At 41.0% G+C, this 19610-nt stretch overlaps 1 protein-coding gene across 1 annotated transcript; it reads left to right on the forward strand.

Annotated features, from left to right (window-relative positions):
- The first annotated feature begins 1206 nt into the window (after positions 1-1206).
- Positions 1207-14872, forward strand: ALAS1 (5'-aminolevulinate synthase 1). Its single transcript, XM_044000915.1, is given in 17 exon segments — positions 1207-1389; positions 3092-3311; positions 5905-6129; positions 6888-7037; positions 7243-7465; positions 8880-9064; positions 9797-9903; positions 9905-9928; positions 9930-9990; positions 10314-10357; positions 10359-10418; positions 10420-10471; positions 12154-12266; positions 12268-12303; positions 12305-12445; positions 13719-13881; positions 14556-14872. Coding segments are annotated over 16 exon segments (1944 nt in total). The 5' UTR covers positions 1207-1389; positions 3092-3112; the 3' UTR covers positions 14717-14872.
- Positions 14873-19610: the final 4738 nt, after the last annotated feature.

Raw genomic sequence — 19610 nt, forward strand, 5'->3', positions numbered from 1 at the left:
GAAAAGTAATCTAACCATGCAATAAAAGTAACTAAATTGTCCATGCTCTCTGACCCAGTGATTCCACTACTGGGCATATGCACCAACGATGCAAAAGACAAAAGGACAAAGGTCCAATATATACCAAAATATTTACAGTAGCACTTTTTGGGGTAGCAAAGAACTGTAAACAAAATGAATATCCATTTTGAGGAGAATGACTAAAAAATGTCTATGAATGTAATGGAATATTATTGTGCAATTAGAAATGACATGTGGAATCTAGAAGAAGAAGGATGTGAATATATTAATGTGGAGTGAAATAAACAAAACCAAGAAAATACTATATACAACAACCACAGTAATGTAAACAACAAGATCACTAAAAAGAAATTGAACTCTAAGAGTAATGAAGAACCAGTGGAGGTCTTAGAGAAGACATAAGGAAACATTTCTTCCTTTATTGTAGAGTGGTGGAAGTGGATATACTATTGTATATATTGTCAAATGTGGTGTCTATATTAGATTTTTTAAAGTTTATTAGATACTTTCATTTCTTTTTCGTTGTCACTAGAAGCAAAGCGCCTTCCCTCTGTTAATTATTTCCTATTTATCCTGCATATAATTGGTAATGTATATATTTGTTTACATGTTGTTGCTCCCATTAGACTGTAACCTCCTTGAGGGCAGGGCCTGTCTTTTGCCTTTTTTTTTTTGTATCCCCAGCACTTAAGCCCAGACATTTCATAAATGTTTATTGATTGCTTGATTGGAGATGTCTGGCTATGCCAGCACCTCTCTGCTCATCCAATTATACTATCCATTTATTTCCCTTCTCTGATCCTTAGTTTCTCCATTTGTAAAATTCAATTCAAGTCAGTTGTTCAATTCAACAAGCATCCTACATTGTCTTTTGACCCTGCATTTGCAGCCCGGGCTCACAACTCTCGAAAGACTCAGGAGGACATGATGCTTTGAATTGGGAGAGGGAAAGGGGGAGTCAAGCGAGGCTGTAAGGAGATCCAAAGGTGAGCCAAGGTCCCTAGAGGTCTCTGGCCTGGGAAGATGATTTGGGAGCTGAAGAGTTAAATCCTCTAGCCTCGTTCCCACCCGGCCTCCCAAGAGCGAGGCGAGCGCGTTCGGGAGAGGGGGGAGGGCGAGTTCAGGAGGGGGCAGGTTCTGACGCGGAGGCCTGACTGCGCCTGCGCTGGAAGGATTGCGTGGAGGAGGGCGCCGAGTAGTAGGACGGGAAAAAGGGGGAAAAAAAAAGCAGAGCTGCGCCTGCGCACTGGGCTCTCTTGTTCTCTATAAATTGAGAGGCTTGGGCGGCCTTAAGCGCCTTCCTGAGCCAGAAACCAGACGAGTGACCTTAGTCCCTCCGCTACCACCACTTCCTTGGACGCCGTTCAGGTGAGGGCCGGAGCGGCTTCCCCTCGGACCCTGCCCCTCCGCAGAACTGCCTCCTGAATCTCCCTCCTTCTGACCCTGCTCGGGACCCCCCGATTATCCGTGTTCCACCGCCGCCCCCCAGTCTCTGCCCTTCCCCAGGACCCTCGATTATTTGTGTTACACTGCCTGCCTCAGGACCTCCCTTTATCCGTGTTCCACTGCCTGCCCTTCCCCCACCACCTCTGATTATCCGTGTTCCACGGCCGCCCCCCAGATCCTGCCCTTCCCCTGCACCCCCTTTTATCCGTGTTCCTCTGCCTATTTTCTCCCCACGATCCAGCCCAGGACCCTCTTATCTCCATCACTCCCATTCCTGGGAGCCCTTCCCCTTCCCCAGCACCTCCTTTGAACTGAGGTCACCCAGTTTTACCCCACAAGTGCCCCTTTCCACCCTTCCCAGCACTCGCATTTGTCCGTCCAGTGCCCCCTGCGACCTCGCTTGCCCCCAGAACTCTCGGTGATTCCTGCTCCCTCTCTGTTTCTCTCCTTGGCCCCTTCTCCTTTATTGCCCTCTCTTCTGGCGCTGAGGCCCCTCCTTTATCCCTTTCCCTTCCCCTCTCCTAGGGATTCCCGGTGTGTCTCCTCCCTCCCATGAAATAACATTAGATCATCACCTGGCATGCTTCCTTTCCTCCAGGCCATGCATTCCCCTTTCCAGGACCCTCTCTTTATTCCTGTTTCCCCTTTATCAGACTTTGCCCTTCTTCCCTGGAACCCCTCTTACTCTTTGCCCCCCTCGAGTTCCTTTATTCCCCTTCTCTAGACCTTCCTCCTATTTCATTTTCTCCAATGACACTCCATTTATCTGGTTCCCTCGTTATATTCTTCCCCAACTCAGGGCTCTCATTGATTCCCAGTAGGCTCCCCCAGAACCCTTCTTCTTACCTCTCTAGGACTCCTACTTAGCCCTTTCCCCACCCCCAGCCCTGTTTGCTCCATACCATTGCCCCCTTATAGATGATCCATTTATTTCCCATCCCATTCCCAAGCCTCTCATTTACTGTCTCACGGATTTCACCTAGGGACCTCCGACTGATATCCCCCACTCCATGGGCATCCTCAGATATTTTTTTAGGAGATATGTCACTAAGAGGCAATGCCAATCCCTTTAATAGATCTACAAGCAACAACGTCGTCCTAGTTTTCCCTATGAGGAGCAGGGTAGGAGGCCTCAGGAAAGCCCCTTTCCTCAAGGACTTTAAGCCTTAGGGGTTCGGGGGGAGAGACTTTGAAGGGCTGTCAGGTCAGGGAAATAAATACCTTCTCTTTATCAGGAGTTGAATCACCTCAAAGTAAATGCACTATTTTGTTCAAACTGGCTGTCAGCCTTGGGTCCTTTTCCCCCCAGCTAGTTTCTGAACATATCTGACTTTTCAAACAGTTTCTTAATTTATACTTAATGGTTTTCCCCATCGCTGCTGATTATCGTTCGTTGATTGCCATGGGTAGTAGGGCTCTCTCTGCTTAAAGTTCTTAGCCCCAGACTTGGTCCATTTGAACACTTTTGAGCAAGACTGTTTCTTTGTCAGTGTTCCTCAGCTCTAAATTGAAGTAGATAACTGATCTTTTTGGCCTTGAAAGAAAGGTCCTAGATGAGTCTTAACATTATTCCAAGCTTATTGATACATAGTGGTGGTGGTATTCACAGCCCGTCATTTTACAGGATCCTGTACTTTTCCCCAAAATGGAGACCATTGTTCGTCGCTGCCCATTCTTGTCAAGAGTACCCCAAACCTTCCTCCAGAAGGCTGGCAAATCTCTGCTCTTCTATGCCCAGAACTGCCCCAAAATGATGGAAGTTGGCTCCAAACCTGCTTCTCGGGCTATGACCACTTCATCAACTCATTTCCAGCAAGTAAAAGAGACACCCCCAGCCAATGAGAGTAAGTATTTGTTTATTTTATAATCATGTCCCCAATTTTAACTAAACCCGAAGCAGTTGTAAAATTTCATTTGTTACATGCTATGTGGTTTATAAGTATGTCTTAGAAGAAACTTCATTCTTGGGGGACACTTTGTGTTTAGAATTTACATAAATGCTAAGTTTTAATGTTCCCCTACAACTTCCATTTTACATTTACCAACTTTGTCATCATTTAGCTTTTAAATTGCAATTTTTAATATGACATTTCTGTCACGATTTTTATTTCCACCTTCACTTTCTACTTTTATTTCACTTTATTTCTGGAAAAAAGAAAATTAACTATCATCTTTCTATTGGCCTGACTGTTGTTAGGAGAGGCTGGGAATAGAGACCTCTTCAGGTCCACTTTTAGCCCTGTAAAGTCTGCGTTACAGGGTTCTTCTATACCCGCAGTGAGGACTTTTAGGTGGAATCATTTAGAGAGGAAATGTTATAGTTTGTAGACAGTTGCCTTTTTTTTTTTTTTGTAACCTGTCATCAGTTACTGTAGTCATCGGAATTGACATAAACTTGAAAATTCCCTCTTAGCATGAAGTTGGGAAAGAAAAACAATAGTGAAACACTTTCCACAAACTGTAGGAAAGGCGAGGCTATGACTCATTGGGGTGTTCCAGCATCAATGAGGAAGAACATTTCTAGAGGGAAAGGTGATCTAATTTGCTCAAGGGGAAAGGGAGGTCATCAATATTAGAAACACAACTACCAGCCAACTGTTTTGAGGGATGTGTTCTTTTAGAGCACTGAAATATGAATGTATTTAGTAGATCTGAATTATAAACATTGTTTATAAATATAGTTTCTTGAATGTGCTAGTCATTTGAACTTCATTTTTAGTAAAAATCTTAAGATCTTTTTTGTTCTTTTAGCTCACCTAAACAGTTTATCCTTTCAAAGAAACAAGAGGCCTGTTTGTAAAGATCAGGTTATAAGGTCATGATTTCTTATATCAACAGGAAGGAAACTTTTAAAAGTTTTAATTGCTTTAAGTGGGTGTACTCCCTAGTGAAATCTGTTGAACATTTTTGGGTAAAAAGAAGATTGGAAATAATCCAGGTCACAAACTCTTGATTGCCTAAGACTAATTACTTTGGATTTATATTTAAGAATGAAATGAATGCAAAAAGTAATCAGAACATATCACTTAATCAGTTAATGGAGAAAGTCAAAGGGGTTTTTAAACCCTTTGTAAGAGTGTTCTCATAAATTAATTAGCTTACTACTAGTAGATGAGGGGCAAGTAGCCTCATTGTTTTATAACTGTCTTCAAATTTTCCAGCAACAGTGATGTATAAACTTTTGGAACACTTCAGATCAGAACGTCTTTTGAATAAATTATAAAATCATTATTGCCTTTCTTAAAATGAAATTTTATACAATTGAGGCAAAAAAGATCGACATTTCTATTTTTTTATCCCATCACAAAGAGTACCCTCTTCCTTTAAACATCGTAGACATGTTCAAACTTTTAAGATTGGAGGATTGATGTGGACTTCTTCCTGATAATTGTGATTTCTGATAACTGATCATCCACAAAAACTTACAAATAAGAAATGTGTAGTTTCCTCCTGTTTCTTTGTAGAATAACATAGTACTTGAGTGATTAATAAACAATTCATGATGGCGTTAAGCTGTTTTAAAACTTATATTCACCAGGACCTAATTTATGTACAGATGGTGGGATTAATTTCCTTTTAACTGTACTATATAGATGTTAACCATTTCCTAAATCAATACAGTGGAGAAATTTTGAACTGTTTTAGGAGGCCATAATAAAGTAGACATTCTGTTTTTGTTATGTTCATAGCCACCTTTGATCGCCTTTTCTTGAATTAGGAAATTTAAATGAGATATTCAAATGGAAGTGTAAAGTTTAATTTTATGAAACATTTTGTGGAACAGAAATAAAAACTAAAAAAGGACAAGTTGTATTATTCTCTTCAGTAAACATATTTTGACTGTATTTTTACATCTTTGTATCCAAATATATCCCTCCCCCTCTTCCCTACTAGAGGGTCATCCCCTATTTTATAAAGGGGCGTGGAGTTGGAAGTGGGAGTGGCATGGGGAAGGAAGGCAGTCCAGCAAAATTAACAAACACATTGTACCCATAGTGTAGTAGAGATGGGGAAATGCATCTTCTCATACCTTATGTAGAACCAAGATTAGTTGTTATAATAAGTATTCAGGTTTTTTCTTTCCATTTACATTGTTCTAATCACTTTGTCTTGTTTTCCCAGCTTTATTTATCCCACTTTGCATCAGTTCTTATAAATCTTTCATACTTCATTAATAATCACAGTTTTCTTCATATTCATTGTTTTTCATGGTGTAGTAATATTCCATTATATTTGCATGCCACAGTTTTTTTAGCCATTTTCTAGTTGATTGACTTGCTGTTTTTAGTTAGGTCCTGATAGTACAAAGTTTTAGCTATGTCTGTATCACGGTACAGATTAGGCATGGAATAGAATCATGAAGCACCGAGAGAAAAAAACTTGAACAGTTTTCTTGTATGGTCAGTTTGATACTTTAGCTTCTCCATCTTTCCCCAGAGGACAAAACTTCCAAAGCTGTGGTCCAGCCTGCTGATGATTCTCAACAGGCCGATGGAGCATCCCAGCTTCCCTCTGGCCATCCATCCTCTGCCACAAGCCAGGGAACTGCCAGTAAATGCCCCTTCCTAGCGGCTCAGATGAACCAAGGGACCAGCAACGTGTTCCGTAAGGCCAGTTTAGAGCTTCAAGAGGATGTGCAGGAAATGCAGGCTGTGAGGAAAGGTAAGCAAACCATTCAACAGAATTAATTGGCTTGTAACTTTTTCTCTTGAACCTCAGGACTTAATTAGCTTGGTCAGTAGGTTTCACATGGCTCTGTTGGAAGGCTGGAAGGAAGGGCATCATGACTTTATACCGTTAATGGATACCATGAAGAAATAAATAAGAGAGAAATAAATGAATAAATAAATAAGAGAGCTTTGAGGAATTGGTGACTTACAGCAATTAATTTCTATACGTATTTGCAACTGAGAAGAGCTACTGTGACAGGCCTTAGTTTTTATCCCCTGCCTCCAATCATTTTAGTGAAGCAGATGAAAATCCATAGCGGTACCATCAAATGATTGACATAGAAGCTAGCAGTATGAGGTCTAGTCCATTGTGATTGTGGGACTGGATGAACACTTAGAGGGCATCAAAAAACCTTAGTCACTGGGCAGTTTACATCTGACCTGAATTTTGTATGAAGAAAATTGGAGTTTTCCTGCCATCTTTATTAATGTTGTTCTATGTGAAAGGAAAATTCCTGGTACCTTGTGCTTTCAGCTTTGTGAAAGATTACTGTGGGAAGGGCATACAGATAAGAAAGTAAAAGAAGTAAGAATCTTTTTTTATTAAGTAAGAATCTAAAAAAATAGCTGTAATTATCTAACTTTGCCTGGCATTTTTCTATACTAGAAAGTTAGTATATTTCAGGGGTGGTTTAAAACAAGAATTTTGCATTCAACTTGCTTAATTTTGTTATTTTCCTTCTTGTGAAGAAGTTGCTCAAACACCAATGAATCCTACTGTGATTAACCTCAAGACTGGTAGAGAAGACCAGAATGGTTTGCTGAAGAATTTTCAGGATCTCATGCAGAAGCAAAGACCGGAAAGGGTATCTCATCTTCTTCAGGACAACTTGCCAAAATGTGAGTTTTAAAAAAACAACCACCACCAAAAACCTTTAAAAACAACAACAACAACAACTTTAGTTTTGTGGTTTGTCTAGAACCTAAATTAGCTCCTAAATAAGTCACAAATTTAAAAGTCCAAAGTTACAGTTGCTTATATAAACAGGTGCTATTGATCACTCCATAATTTAAGAATAAAACAGCTTTCTTTTTTCATTTTTAGCTGTTTCCACTTTTCAGTATGATCGTTTCTTTGAGAAAAAAATTGATGAGAAAAAAAGTGATCATACTTACCGAGTGTTTAAAACCGTGAACCGGAGGGCACACATATTCCCAATGGCAGATGACTACACGGATTCTCTTGTTACTAAAAAGCAGGTGTCTGTCTGGTGTAGCAACGACTATCTAGGAATGAGTCGTCATCCTCGGGTGTGTGGGGCAGTCATGTAAGTAGACGATGTAAGGAGCATTTATGCCAGTGGACATAGTGTTGGCAGCTTCATAGAGAGTCTGTCTCTTAGAGACATTGGGAATTTGGGATTTGATCTTTCTTAAAACATGTGCAGTGTATTTTTGAGCCAATAACTAGGTGGTATAATTGGTGCATAGTCTTATACATTTTAAAAATGTGTTTGCCTTGGGGCAGCTAGGTGGCACAGTAGATCGAGCACTGGCCCCGGAGTCAGGAGTACCTGAGTTCAAATCCGGCCTCAGACACTTAACACTTACTAGCTGTGTGACCCTGGGCAAGTCACTTAACCCCAATTGCCTCACTAAAAAAAAAAAAAACATATTTTGTCAAAATACAGAGTTTAGTTAAAATTAAATCAAATTTTGCAACTGTATAGGCCTCTACAATGGCAAATTCTTCTGCCTGTAATAGCTTACAGACTTTTTTCTTTATTTACAATGCAATAGCTATATATGTATATGTGTATGGGCAAACATATTTTTTTTTAAGTGAGGCAATTGGGGTTAAGTGACTTGCCCAGGGTCGCACAGCTAGTAAGTGTTAAGTGTCTGAGGCCGGATTTGAACTCAGGTACTCCTGACTCCGGGGCCGGTGCTCTATCCACTGCGCCACCTAAGCTGCCCCTTGACAAAATATATTGGGAAGTATACATTCTTGGATTTTTATTGAGCAAAGTATTTGTAGTAAAAATGAACCCTTTTGCTCTAACATTCTTAGTTGTGGGCTTTCGGTCAAAATATCATAATAGGCAAAAAAATCTGTGGGGAAGTATGTGGACCATAAAATATGGTCTGCTCAGTTGTTTAGAACACCATGTTACTGTGAACCCCTGTTGATGGGCATAATCTCTGAATCTATTTCAAAATTCCCTACCCACTAAATGGTACCCTTCATTCTGGTTTGTCTTATGGACATAATCTCTTGATCACAAATCCACCCATTACTACTTCTGGGAAAACTTAATCCAGTGTTTGCCACCTGACTTCAAGATGCTTATTAACTTTGTGACTCAGGACAAGTTCCTTCACCCCTCTCAGACTCTTCCTCATTTTCAAAACGAGAATATTGGACTAGATGACCTGTAAGGTTCCTTCCAACTCTCAGTCTATGATCTTCCATACAGGAGTTTATCATGAGAGAAGTCTTAAACAGCTCGATTTCAGAGGGCTTTATTTAGCCACAAGCCAAATTCTACCCCTTAGTATTTCAGTTTGTGACTTTAAGCATGCTGTGAAAAGAAGTGTGCTTCTGGGAAGGAATTATTTAGTTAATCCTTCAGGTAACACTTCATGTTTGTTCTCTGGCACACAAATATTTGTTGTTCCTTTCAATAACTTCTGGAGGAAATTTGTCTTAGAAGAATATCTTCTTTCATATCCATGTTACAGGGAAACATTAAAACAACATGGTGCTGGAGCAGGTGGCACTAGAAATATTTCTGGAACTAGTAAGTTTCATGTGGATCTAGAACGAGAATTGGCCGACCTCCACGGGAAAGATGCAGCATTACTGTTTTCGTCCTGCTTTGTTGCTAATGATTCCACCCTCTTCACTTTGGCTAAGATGATGCCAGGTAAATTCATTCTGTTAGATGGCCTATTGTTTTGTGCGTTTCATAGTAGAAATTAAATTCCAGGTAGCACTTTATTTCAAAGAACTTCCAAAAACCATTCTTCTTTTTAAAATCACCATGTCAGGGCAGCTAGGTGGCGCAGTGGATAGAGCACCAGCCCTGGATTCAGGAGTACCTGAGTTCAAATCTGACCTCAGACACTTGACACTTACTAGCTGTGTGACCCTAGGCAAGTCACTTAACTCCAATTGCCTCATCAAAAAACAAACAAAAAAACCCCACCACATCATGAAGGACCAACTCAAAGTTTTAAGCTGCATATTAGAACTAGCAGTAGAGCATAACAACTTAATTGAAGACAGATTCATAACAATCCTGTTGTCTTGGATATGTTCTGTAACTGGTACTTATTTCTTTTGATAACTGTTTTGATAACTTCCAGAAAGTCAAAGACCCTTTTAAAATGAGATAGTGTTTTGTTTTGAGTTTAAATTTAGGGTAGTTGCTACAGTTATTTTGAACCTAGAAACAGTCTCCAAAATAAACTGTCTTTTGGTGTTAGCTGGTATTGTCACATAACAAAGGATATCTGCAAGAAAACCTAAAAAAAAGAAAACTTAAAATTTCTTATCAAGTAACGTTGAGAGTGTTTTCCTTGCACACTTAGTTTCTCTTACCATTTAGGAAATAAATTTGAGATACGTGTGAATAAACGTTTTGTCATACATACAGGCTGTGAAATTTATTCTGATTCTGGGAACCATGCCTCCATGATCCAAGGAATTCGGAATAGCAGAGTGCCAAAGTATATATTTCGCCATAATGAGGTAAGCCACCTCAGAAGAGCTGCTAAAGAAATCAGACCCCGGCAGTCCCTAAGATTGTTGCGTTTGAAACTGTTCACTCAATGGATGGTAGAGCTCTTTTGGTACTTGTATGTAAAGACTAATTCTGGAATCTTTAATGTCCCCTGTTGAACTAGGCATAGACTTTAGAATGATTAGGTTTTGGGCTTTGGGTTTTTCTTTCTCACTTTCTGCCAGAATGTTGCGATCCATTGGCTTTGCTTATGTTTGCACTGTGGGCTATTTCCGTCCAGGCATTTAACTAGGGATTTAGACTTCATAGGGTCGCCCATGTTTGGGGGCTTCCTTGTGTTTGATTCACCTTATGTCAGGCTTATTTTTCATGAGATTCCTTTGCTGTGCTCTACAAAACATTGCTTTCTATGTGCCTAGGGGGCTGTGTGGTCCATTGGAAGAACTTTGTGATGTGGCTCATGAATATGGGGCAATTAACCTTTGTGGATGAAGTCCATGCCGTGGGTTTGTATGGTGCTCAAGGAGGTGGGATCGGGCGATCGGGATGGAATCATGCACAAAATGGACATCATTTCTGGAACCCTTGGTATGTTTGTATGTTTTCTATAATGCTATTCAAAGGTAGAATTCTGTCATCTTAATAATATAAAAGAAGAAACAAATTAGTATATTTGGTATTAACCAGTTTATGGGGAAAGTTTTAGTGTCAGATTGGCTGTAAGCTCTTAGAGGACCAGGAACAAATCCCCTGTACCTTAGCATGGGGGTCTAACAATAGCACATAGTTTATGTGAATTGAATTGAGCTCAGTAGTGATTGGAACTGATACTCAGAGTGCTGTGGAGAGAAAACCAAGTGCTAGTGCTCATGAAATACTAAAGTATTTTTATTTTTTTAAAAGTCAGGCCTTTTACCTAGGGACTCACACCATAAAACCAGAAACAAAAAGCACACAGAATAGAATTTGAAAGAATCAGTAAATGTTGATAGATCCAAGGAGAAGAAAAAGGATTAAAATTACTCAGCTTATAGGTTACCCATTCCATTGAGGAGGACTGAGTATGCTTATCCTTGGACTAGAGCGTGTGAAGTATATGAGATACTTTACAGGCAAGAAAGGCTCTGTTGTTCTGAGGAGAAGGGCTTTCCATGAGAATTTCCTGCCTCTATTTCCTTGTTGGGCAGTGATGAGATATGCCACTTCTTGATCTCAGTTGGTATGAGGTGCATAAAGATTTCTGCTGATACAGAGTAAGAATCTCCTTTGTTGGTGGCTATGCCAACTTTGTCCTGCACACATTTTAAGTAAGGGGTGTTAATTACAGGACACAATGTTATTATGTTTAGATGTTAGGACTCTGCTGGATGAAATAGGCATGTACCTAATCCTGAAACCTGAGATACAGGTTATACAAAGAGATTTAATGAGAAATGAAGAACAAATCTGGTTAGAAATCAGACTTAACTAGCCTGCTTTGATTGATATATTTCATTTATCTGGCAAACCCTAATCATCAAAGCTTTGTATTTCTAGAGGATATTCTGCAAACTTATCTGCTCTTATCTGGCTCTCACCTTAAGTGTAATGAAATAATGAGGTTATAAGACAGGCACCTTGGCTCAGATTGAGACATTTGTGTTCTTGGGAACATTGAAAATAAGCTGTTTTGAAAGCCTATACAATAGGAACACAGGAAAATATTCCACGGGCTCCCATCCCCCACCCTCTCCTGGGCAGCAGGAGAGAGAGGGCGTCATGCCCAGTGATCTCGGCAGGGCAGTCATCTGAAGCAGCTCTTGGTTCACTCAGAAACTAGGAGCACTGAGTGGGAGGTGCAGTGAGGCCTAAGGACAGTGGTAGGTTCCCCCTTTGCCCTTGGGTGTTTTGTAGGAGAGATTTTTTGTTGGATCAAGGTTAGAACTAGAGATGAACACTGGAGGTCCTTCTGAGGCCAAGCTTCCATGAGGATCCAGGGATCAGATGGCTTCTGTGGACAAAGAACTTTCCTTTGGAGTAGATAAAATTACGCAGATCTACAGAGTGCTGCTGACCATGGCAGGTTTGATTCGGTAACAAACAAGTAAGATTGTTCTTTCAGCTGCTGGGCCCTGTGGTTGAGAGGCCCCCTTGGAGTCATGGCAGTCCCGGTCTTGGTTTGGGTATGGATTGAAGTTCAGTGAGAGATGGTGAGGATGGAGAGAGACCAATAGAATGCCTGAGGACAGCAAGGGCTTGGTGCTCTAACCCCTTTTTGCTTTTTCCTTCAGGCAAAGCCTTTGGTTGTGTTGGGGGCTAACATCGCTAGTACGAGCTCTTTAATTGAGACACTGTGCGATCCTACGCTGCTGGCTTCATTTTCACCACTTCCCTCCCCCCCATGGCTTCTGGCTGGCGCCCTCGAATCAGTCCGCATCTTAAAAGAGCGCTGAAGGCCGAGCCCTTCGCCGGCAGCACCAGCGCAACGTCAAACTTATGAGACAGATACTGATGGACGCCGGGCTCCCTGTGGTTCACTGCCCCAGTCACATCATTTCCAGTCCGGGTAATAACAGCATGATAGTACTGTGCTTTGGAGAGTAGTCCTGCTAGAAGAGTCCTGCACATGGTTCTAGCACCAGACACTTAAATGTCAGCAGCCTTAAGTTGGTCACAGTGTAGGGTAGCAGGCAGCTTTTACCTCTGCTTTTGCTGCTGCCTTTCAGCCACATCTCTTGGAAAAGGTGAAATAAGGATGATTACACAATGAAAATAACATCTCTGGGCCCAAGGGGCATAAACATGCTGTCCCAAGAGTTCTGGAAGGCTGAGTTTGGCCAGTGGGCGTGGAATTGACTTCTGAATAGGTCTGTGCTGTTAGTTTTTAAGTCAGCTGCTGCTGTAACAATTGTTCTATAAATCCTCCCTACGGGAAGAACACTCAGCATATGCTACTATGTGAGAAACTTTCTGCATCAATGCCTATTAGCCAACAAGGCAGTGAATAACATTCACTATTGTAAAAATTTATTAATTCTTCTGTTCCCCCTGTGACATAAATACTTACCTACTTTAAGACCTACTCAGTGAATTAACCCAAACAGTGGTAGCATTCTTCAATCTTACATAATAGGTACCAGAAGCTGACAGTTACATCGATGTGTAGTAGTTGTGATTTACAAAACCTTTCTCTCGATGATAGTCCGGTGAGACAGGCAGTGCAAGCATTTTTTTTTCTTTTTTTTCTTTTTTTTTGCGGAGCACTGGGGGTTAAGTGACTTGCCCAGGGTCACACAGCTAGTATGTGTCAAATGTCTGAGGTCGGATTTGAACTCAGGTCCTCCTGAATCCAGGGCCAGTGCTCTATCCACTGTGCTACCTAGCTGCCCCCATGCAAGCATTTTTTAAAATAGTATTTACTTTTTCCAATTACATGTAGAGGCAAATTTGTCCTTTTTTTTTTTTTTTTTTTTTTGAGTCCCAAATTTTATGCCACCGGTACCTCCCCATCCCTAAGATGGTAAGCAATTTGATACAGGTTATATATGAGTGCCAACATTTATTAAGCCCTCCTGTGCTCCACACACTACACTGAATTCTTTCCACATTCCCATGGAAATTGTGACTTCTAAACTGAGAAGTTGGAGCAAACTTTTTCTTCCCCTCTGTTACTTAAAGCTTTCCTACTGTGTGACTTTGTTGCATCTTGGTGTTCAAGCGCCCTGTGCACTTAGATCCATGAGCTCTGATTTTGCTGGTGGTGGGAGCTCCTCAGTCTGGAGGCAGCTCCTTCTGTACCGTACGCACCAAATGAGGCATATACTTACTCCAGACTTCTTCTTGTCATAAAACCCAGGTGGCAGATGCTGCTAAAAACACAGAGGTCTGTGACGAACTCATGAGAAAACATAATATCTACGTCCAAGCCATCAACTACCCCACAGTCCCCCGGGGAGAAGAGCTCCTCCGCATTGCGCCCACCCCTCACCACACCCCACAGATGATGAACTATTTCTTGGGTGAGTACACGGATTTTCCTTAGGTTGACAGCATTGGAGTCTGTTACTCCTTTGAACATATTTAGAGGGGCAGGGTGGTGTCACAAATCGTAAGTTGGCCTTAGCACCAGGAAAGCCCTGGGCAGGTGGCCTGTTTCTGACACAAACTGGCTGGGACCCCGGGCAAGTGATTGCCTTTCTCCTTGTCCTTGGTAGCTCTTGATTCCTGAAGGGGCCAGCCTGCATTGATAGAGTATGTTCCGTAAGGCAGGGAATCTCAGGTGCAGGCCCTCTTCCCTGGTGCATATTTACACTGAAGTTATTTCCGGGGTGTTTCAGTGAATTTTTCAAAGGATCTCTACAGGTGTCTCTGCTGTTTTGTTCTCTCTTTCCCCAGTCCTTGGCTTTGAGCACTTACTGTATGGACCAAGTTCAGCAGATACAGTGTTTGTGTAGCATTTGCCCAACAGTGAATCAGTCCCAAACGTAGAGTCAGCAGGCTGAAGTGTGGACTAACCACAAACCATCTCTGCCAAGAACATTTCAAAGATCTAAAGTTTGATTTTTATATGCTTCTGTTTAACTGAGGTCAACATAAATCTCAGTTTAAAGGCTTAAAACCTTCCCTCAAGGAAACTGGGTGTGGTTTTAGAGAGCTTTTAAACATTTATTTTAAAATGTTTCCTCCTTCACAGAGAAGTTGCTGGATACTTGGAAATCCGTTGGGCTGGACCTGAAACCCCACTCCTCTGCAGAGTGTAACTTCTGTAGGAGACCCTTACACTTTGAAGTCATGAGTGAGAGAGAGAGAGCCTACTTCCAGGGCATGAGCAAACTGGTTTCTGTCAGTGCCTGAATCTGGCCTCCGTATCTCTACCTGATGTCACCCAGTCTCCTATCCATGTCGTCCCTGTAGTCTTTATATATGATTAACTTATCTTAAATTTTTAATCCATAGTAGATACGTAGTTCTGAAAATAAATTCCTATTAAAGCAGTATGGTCTGATTCTATAATGTGAGGGTGTTTTGTGCAATAGCACAGGCTGATCCATTAGTCCTTTTTCTCTCCAACTCTTGTCTTTCCCATCTATCGGTATTATGCCAATTAATAATAAAAATCAATCTTTTTCTGGCCCTGTTTACAAAAGCCAGTGACAGTCTTCAAGGCTATTTTCTTCTAAAGTAATCAAGAAAACGGGTGATTATTAGTAATGATGAGATCTTTGTCCATCCCCCATAAAATACATTGCCCTCTGCCACATTGAAGAGAGTGTAATGGTACAGTTCTCATTTTCACAATATTCCCTTGAAGCATGTTCCTGAATGTTGTGTTAGAATTGTAGTTAGGGCAGGGACTAAATAGGCTTAAACTTGCTTCCGATCATTGTCACTTAACAATTACTTCAGTAAGTTCCTTAACCCTTTGATTTCTTGAAATTGGAGAAAGTTGTGCCTTAAGAGATGAATGAGTTAAAGAGCTTTAGACTGCCTTTTAAAATATGACCTTTTTTCCCAACAGACTGTTTATTTTATAAGAGGAAACAAATCTAAGTGGCAAGGTGGTAGTCAGAGAGGCACCAATGCTTAGAAGATAGGAAAGAATGGGAGTATGTCCAAGTAGGTGACTAATAGCTTCTCACATAGGAGACCCCAGCTCTAAGAAGCTCTTTTAGCCTCGTTCCTACTTGTCCCAACAACACTCCTTTGAATTCTGGCTAGTCTGTCAGCCGATTTCAATAGGTACCAATATACTTAATACCCTATTACTGTTAAGGGGCAAACACCAACCTCCCAGTACCCTGGGTATATTGTTTCCAATGTCATTGGTCTCCTTTTTAATTCTATATTTTTATTTTATGCATTGAAAAACCTTATTTTTTTTCCTCAGTAGTATGCTATTTTCTAATTACATGTAAAAATTGTTTTTAACATTCGTTTCTGTAAGATTTTTGAGTTTCAAATTTTTCTCCCTCTGTTCCCTCCCCCCTCCCCAAGATGGCAAGCAATCAGATATAGATTTTATATATATATATTATCATGTTATACATATTTCCATATTAGTCATGTTGTAAAAGAAGAATCAGAACAAAAGGGGAAAACCACAAGAGAAAAAAATAACAAATAAAGTGAAAATAGTCTACTTTGATCTGCATTCAGACTCCATAGTTCTTTTTCTGGATGTGGAGAGCATTTTCCATCATGAGTCTTTTGGAGTTGTCTTGGATCTTTGTATTGCTGAAAAGAGCTAATTCTTTCACAGTTGATCATCGCACAATGTTGCCGTTACTGTGTACAATGTTCTCCTGTAAAAACCTTATTTAGAAGCCGTTTATTGGCCCAGCAGAGGGGTCCGTGACACAAAACCCATTAAGAACCTTTGTTCTTTTAAAAAAAAAAAAAAAAGGGCAGCTAGATGGCGTAGTGGATAGAGCCCCGGCCCTGGGGTCAGGAGGACCCGAGTTCAAATCCGGCCTCAGACACTTGATACTTACTAGCTTTGTGACCCTGGGCAAGTCACTTAACCCCAGTTGCCTCACTTAAAATAAAAAAAAAAAAAACACCTTTGTTCTAATTCAGCCCTGTGACCCCATAGAGAAGGAAATGAGCTAAGTCCTGGGAATGCAATACAAATAACCAAATGGACAAGTCACTCCCTCTGAAGTTGTTTGTGTTCTACAGGGGCGGGATAACAAATGCACAGATCTGTCAGGTCTGTCATTACAGATCATAGGGCTTGAGGGGATACCATTTAAGCCTTAAATGGAGTTAAGCCTTGCAACATAAGGCAAAGCTTTGTAGGAGAAGCAGTGCAAAGGTGCAGGAGAAGAAATGTCACATATGAGGTTGAGCAAGTGGGTCAGCTGGGCTGGTACATGGAGTTTCTGAGGGACGGTAATAGGAAATAACTACCTTGCTCTTCCCTTCACCCAATGTAGCCAGTCGTCTGCCAATAACTTACCATTTCTACCTGCATAGCATCTCTCAGGCCCTACCCCTTAATTCAAAACAGCTACCACCGGGTCCTCATCACCTCTTACCTAGATTTTTGCAACAGCTTTCTGATTGGTCTCCCTGCCAAAAATCTCTGCCCATTTAAGTCCATCTTACACGCTGGCCAAAGGGATTTTCTTTAAATGCAGATCTGACTCTATAAACTCTGTAAACACTCCTTATTGCATCTAAAATCAAAATGCAACTCCCCTGTCGAGTTTTTAATACCCTTCTCACCACCTGGCTGCAACCCACCCTTCCAACTGCATCAGCCATTACTCTCCCTTCTGCACTGTGCAATCCAGTCAAATTACCCTTTGTGAAGGTAGAACCCACCAAACTTGGCAACTGATTAGGCATGGTGGTGAAGAAGAGGAAAGAATAAAGAACAGATCCAACGTTGGGACAGGATGATAGTTCTATCAGCAGCAATAAGGAAGTCAGGCAGAAGAGTATGTACATAGGAGAAGATGAGTTCTCTTTAGGATAGGTTAAGTGACATGGAGATAGCCAACAAATAAGTAATGATGGGGAAATAATGTTCAGAGGGGTCAAGTCTGGAGATGCAGATTTAGGAATCACTTGAAGACAAATAATTATCAAATAAATGGAAAGTGATGGATCATAGACAAGGGAAGCTCTGGGTCAGAACTCTTGAGTGTTTCCACACAATGGGGATGGGACAAGGATTAACATCCAGCAATAGACTGAAGGGAGAACCAGGAAAAAAAAACAGTGTCAAGAAAATCTAGAGCAGAGAATATCAGAAAGAAGGAATAGTTGACTGTCAAAACCCACCAAGGTCAAGAAGCATGAGAACTGAGAAATGGCCACTGTATTTATCAATTAGGAAAGCAGTTCCAGTCAAATGTAAGGTTGGAAAACATTGCAAGGGAACAAGAGAAAAACAGGTAGAGGAAGTGGAGACAGTGAACTAGTTTGTGAAAAGACAGCATTATAGAGGATGGTAGGGTCAAGTGAAAGGTTTGTTTTGGATTTTTTTAAGAATGGGGGGAAGAGGGGCAGCTAGGTGGCCCAATGGATAGAGCGCCAGCCCTGGATTCATAAGGACCTGAATTCAAATCTGACCTCAGACACTTGACACTAGCTGTGTGACCCTGGGCAAGTCACTTAACCCTTGTTGCCCCCCCCCACAAAAAAGAATGGGGGGGAAGAACTAGAAAATAGTGGGTTACCTATCAGTTGGGGAATGACTGAACAATTACATCAATGAATACCATTTGGTATATTTAAAGATAATTATAGCAGTGATTAATATGATATATTAATAGAAAACTATTGTGTTGTAAGAAATGATAAAGGGGGACAGTTTCGGAGAAACCTAGGAAGAGTTGTATGAACTGAGGCAGAGCAAACAGAACCAGGAGAACATTTTATACAATAACAATATCATAGAGATCAACAATTTTGAAAAACTTAAGAGTTCTCTAATAAATGTGGTTGACCAACCACAATTCCATAGGACATATGATGAAACTTGCTACCTACCTCATGACAGAAAGGAAATGGACTCAAGGTGTAGATTGAGACATACATATTTGGACCAAGCCAGTGAAGGAATTAGTTTTGCCTGACAGTGTATAGTTGTTGTTATGGGGTTGGGACATAAACTGGCCAGCTAAACTAAAGCACAGACACACTTGAGAAGTAAGGGAGATAAACCCATTAGGGATGGCTGCTGCCTGGTTGGTGCCAGGCAACAGAGATAACGGCAGAAATCAGAATAACCATCCCTCACCCGACTTCTCCCAGCCCACCCCCAATAAGGGCCCAGGTGATCACCCCCTCTACCATCTATAAAAGCCTTTCTCCTGTTCAAGAAGATAGGTATGTCAGAGAATCAGCTCTGAACCATCTCCCCTTGGCTTCTCTCTTGGTCTCCTTTCTCTAGTGCCTACATAAAAGATTATTTTATTCTGATTGGATTTGTGTTTGAGAGGGTGAAATTCTTTAAAGAGGAATACCTAAGGACCCCCGCCCACCAATTTTCCCGTGACAGTTGTTATATGGTTTGGTTTTTTTGTCTGTTTGTTTGTTCATTTGTTTTTTAATGGAAATGAGTATTTGAGAGGGAGAGAAAATACATTTTTTTGTTCATTGAAAACTAGTTGTTGGGGGCAGCTAGGTGATGCAGTGGATAAAGCACCAGTCCTGGATTCAGAAGACCTGAGTTCAAATCCGGACTCGGACACTTGACACTTATTAGCTGTGTGACCCTGGGCAAGTCACTTAACCCTCATTGCTCTAAAAACAAAAACAGAAAAACAAAAACCTAGTTATTTTTTTTCATGGGGAAGATCTTGGCATGTTTATAATTAACAGCAAAGGAACTAGGTAATAGAGTTACTATTAGAAAGGAGGAGGAATAATCAATAAGGAAGACTCCCAGAGGACCAGAAAGGATGGAATTTCTAAGAGCACAAAGAGAAAGATCGACCTTGGCAAGGAAGAAAGCCTCTCATTCCTCAGAGACTGAAACAAAGGAGGAGACAACAGGGAAGATGTTATGGATATTTTTAGTATAGAATTGAGGAGAAGGAGCTTGTGACAGATGATCTCAATTTCTTGGTAAAGTATGAGGCTAGGTCCTAAGCTGAGAGGGAACAGTGTAGATAGCTTGGGAAAGGAAGAGTTTGCAATATGCCATAGGAAGTGTAGCAGGAAGTCTACCAGGGAAGAGTTAACGGATTGTTAAGCAATGAGTAAAAGCCCAGTGGAAATTAGGTAGCATAAACTG

Source organism: Dromiciops gliroides, chromosome 1 (genome assembly GCF_019393635.1).
Source record: "Dromiciops gliroides isolate mDroGli1 chromosome 1, mDroGli1.pri, whole genome shotgun sequence".
NCBI classification, from domain to species: domain Eukaryota; kingdom Metazoa; phylum Chordata; class Mammalia; order Microbiotheria; family Microbiotheriidae; genus Dromiciops; species Dromiciops gliroides.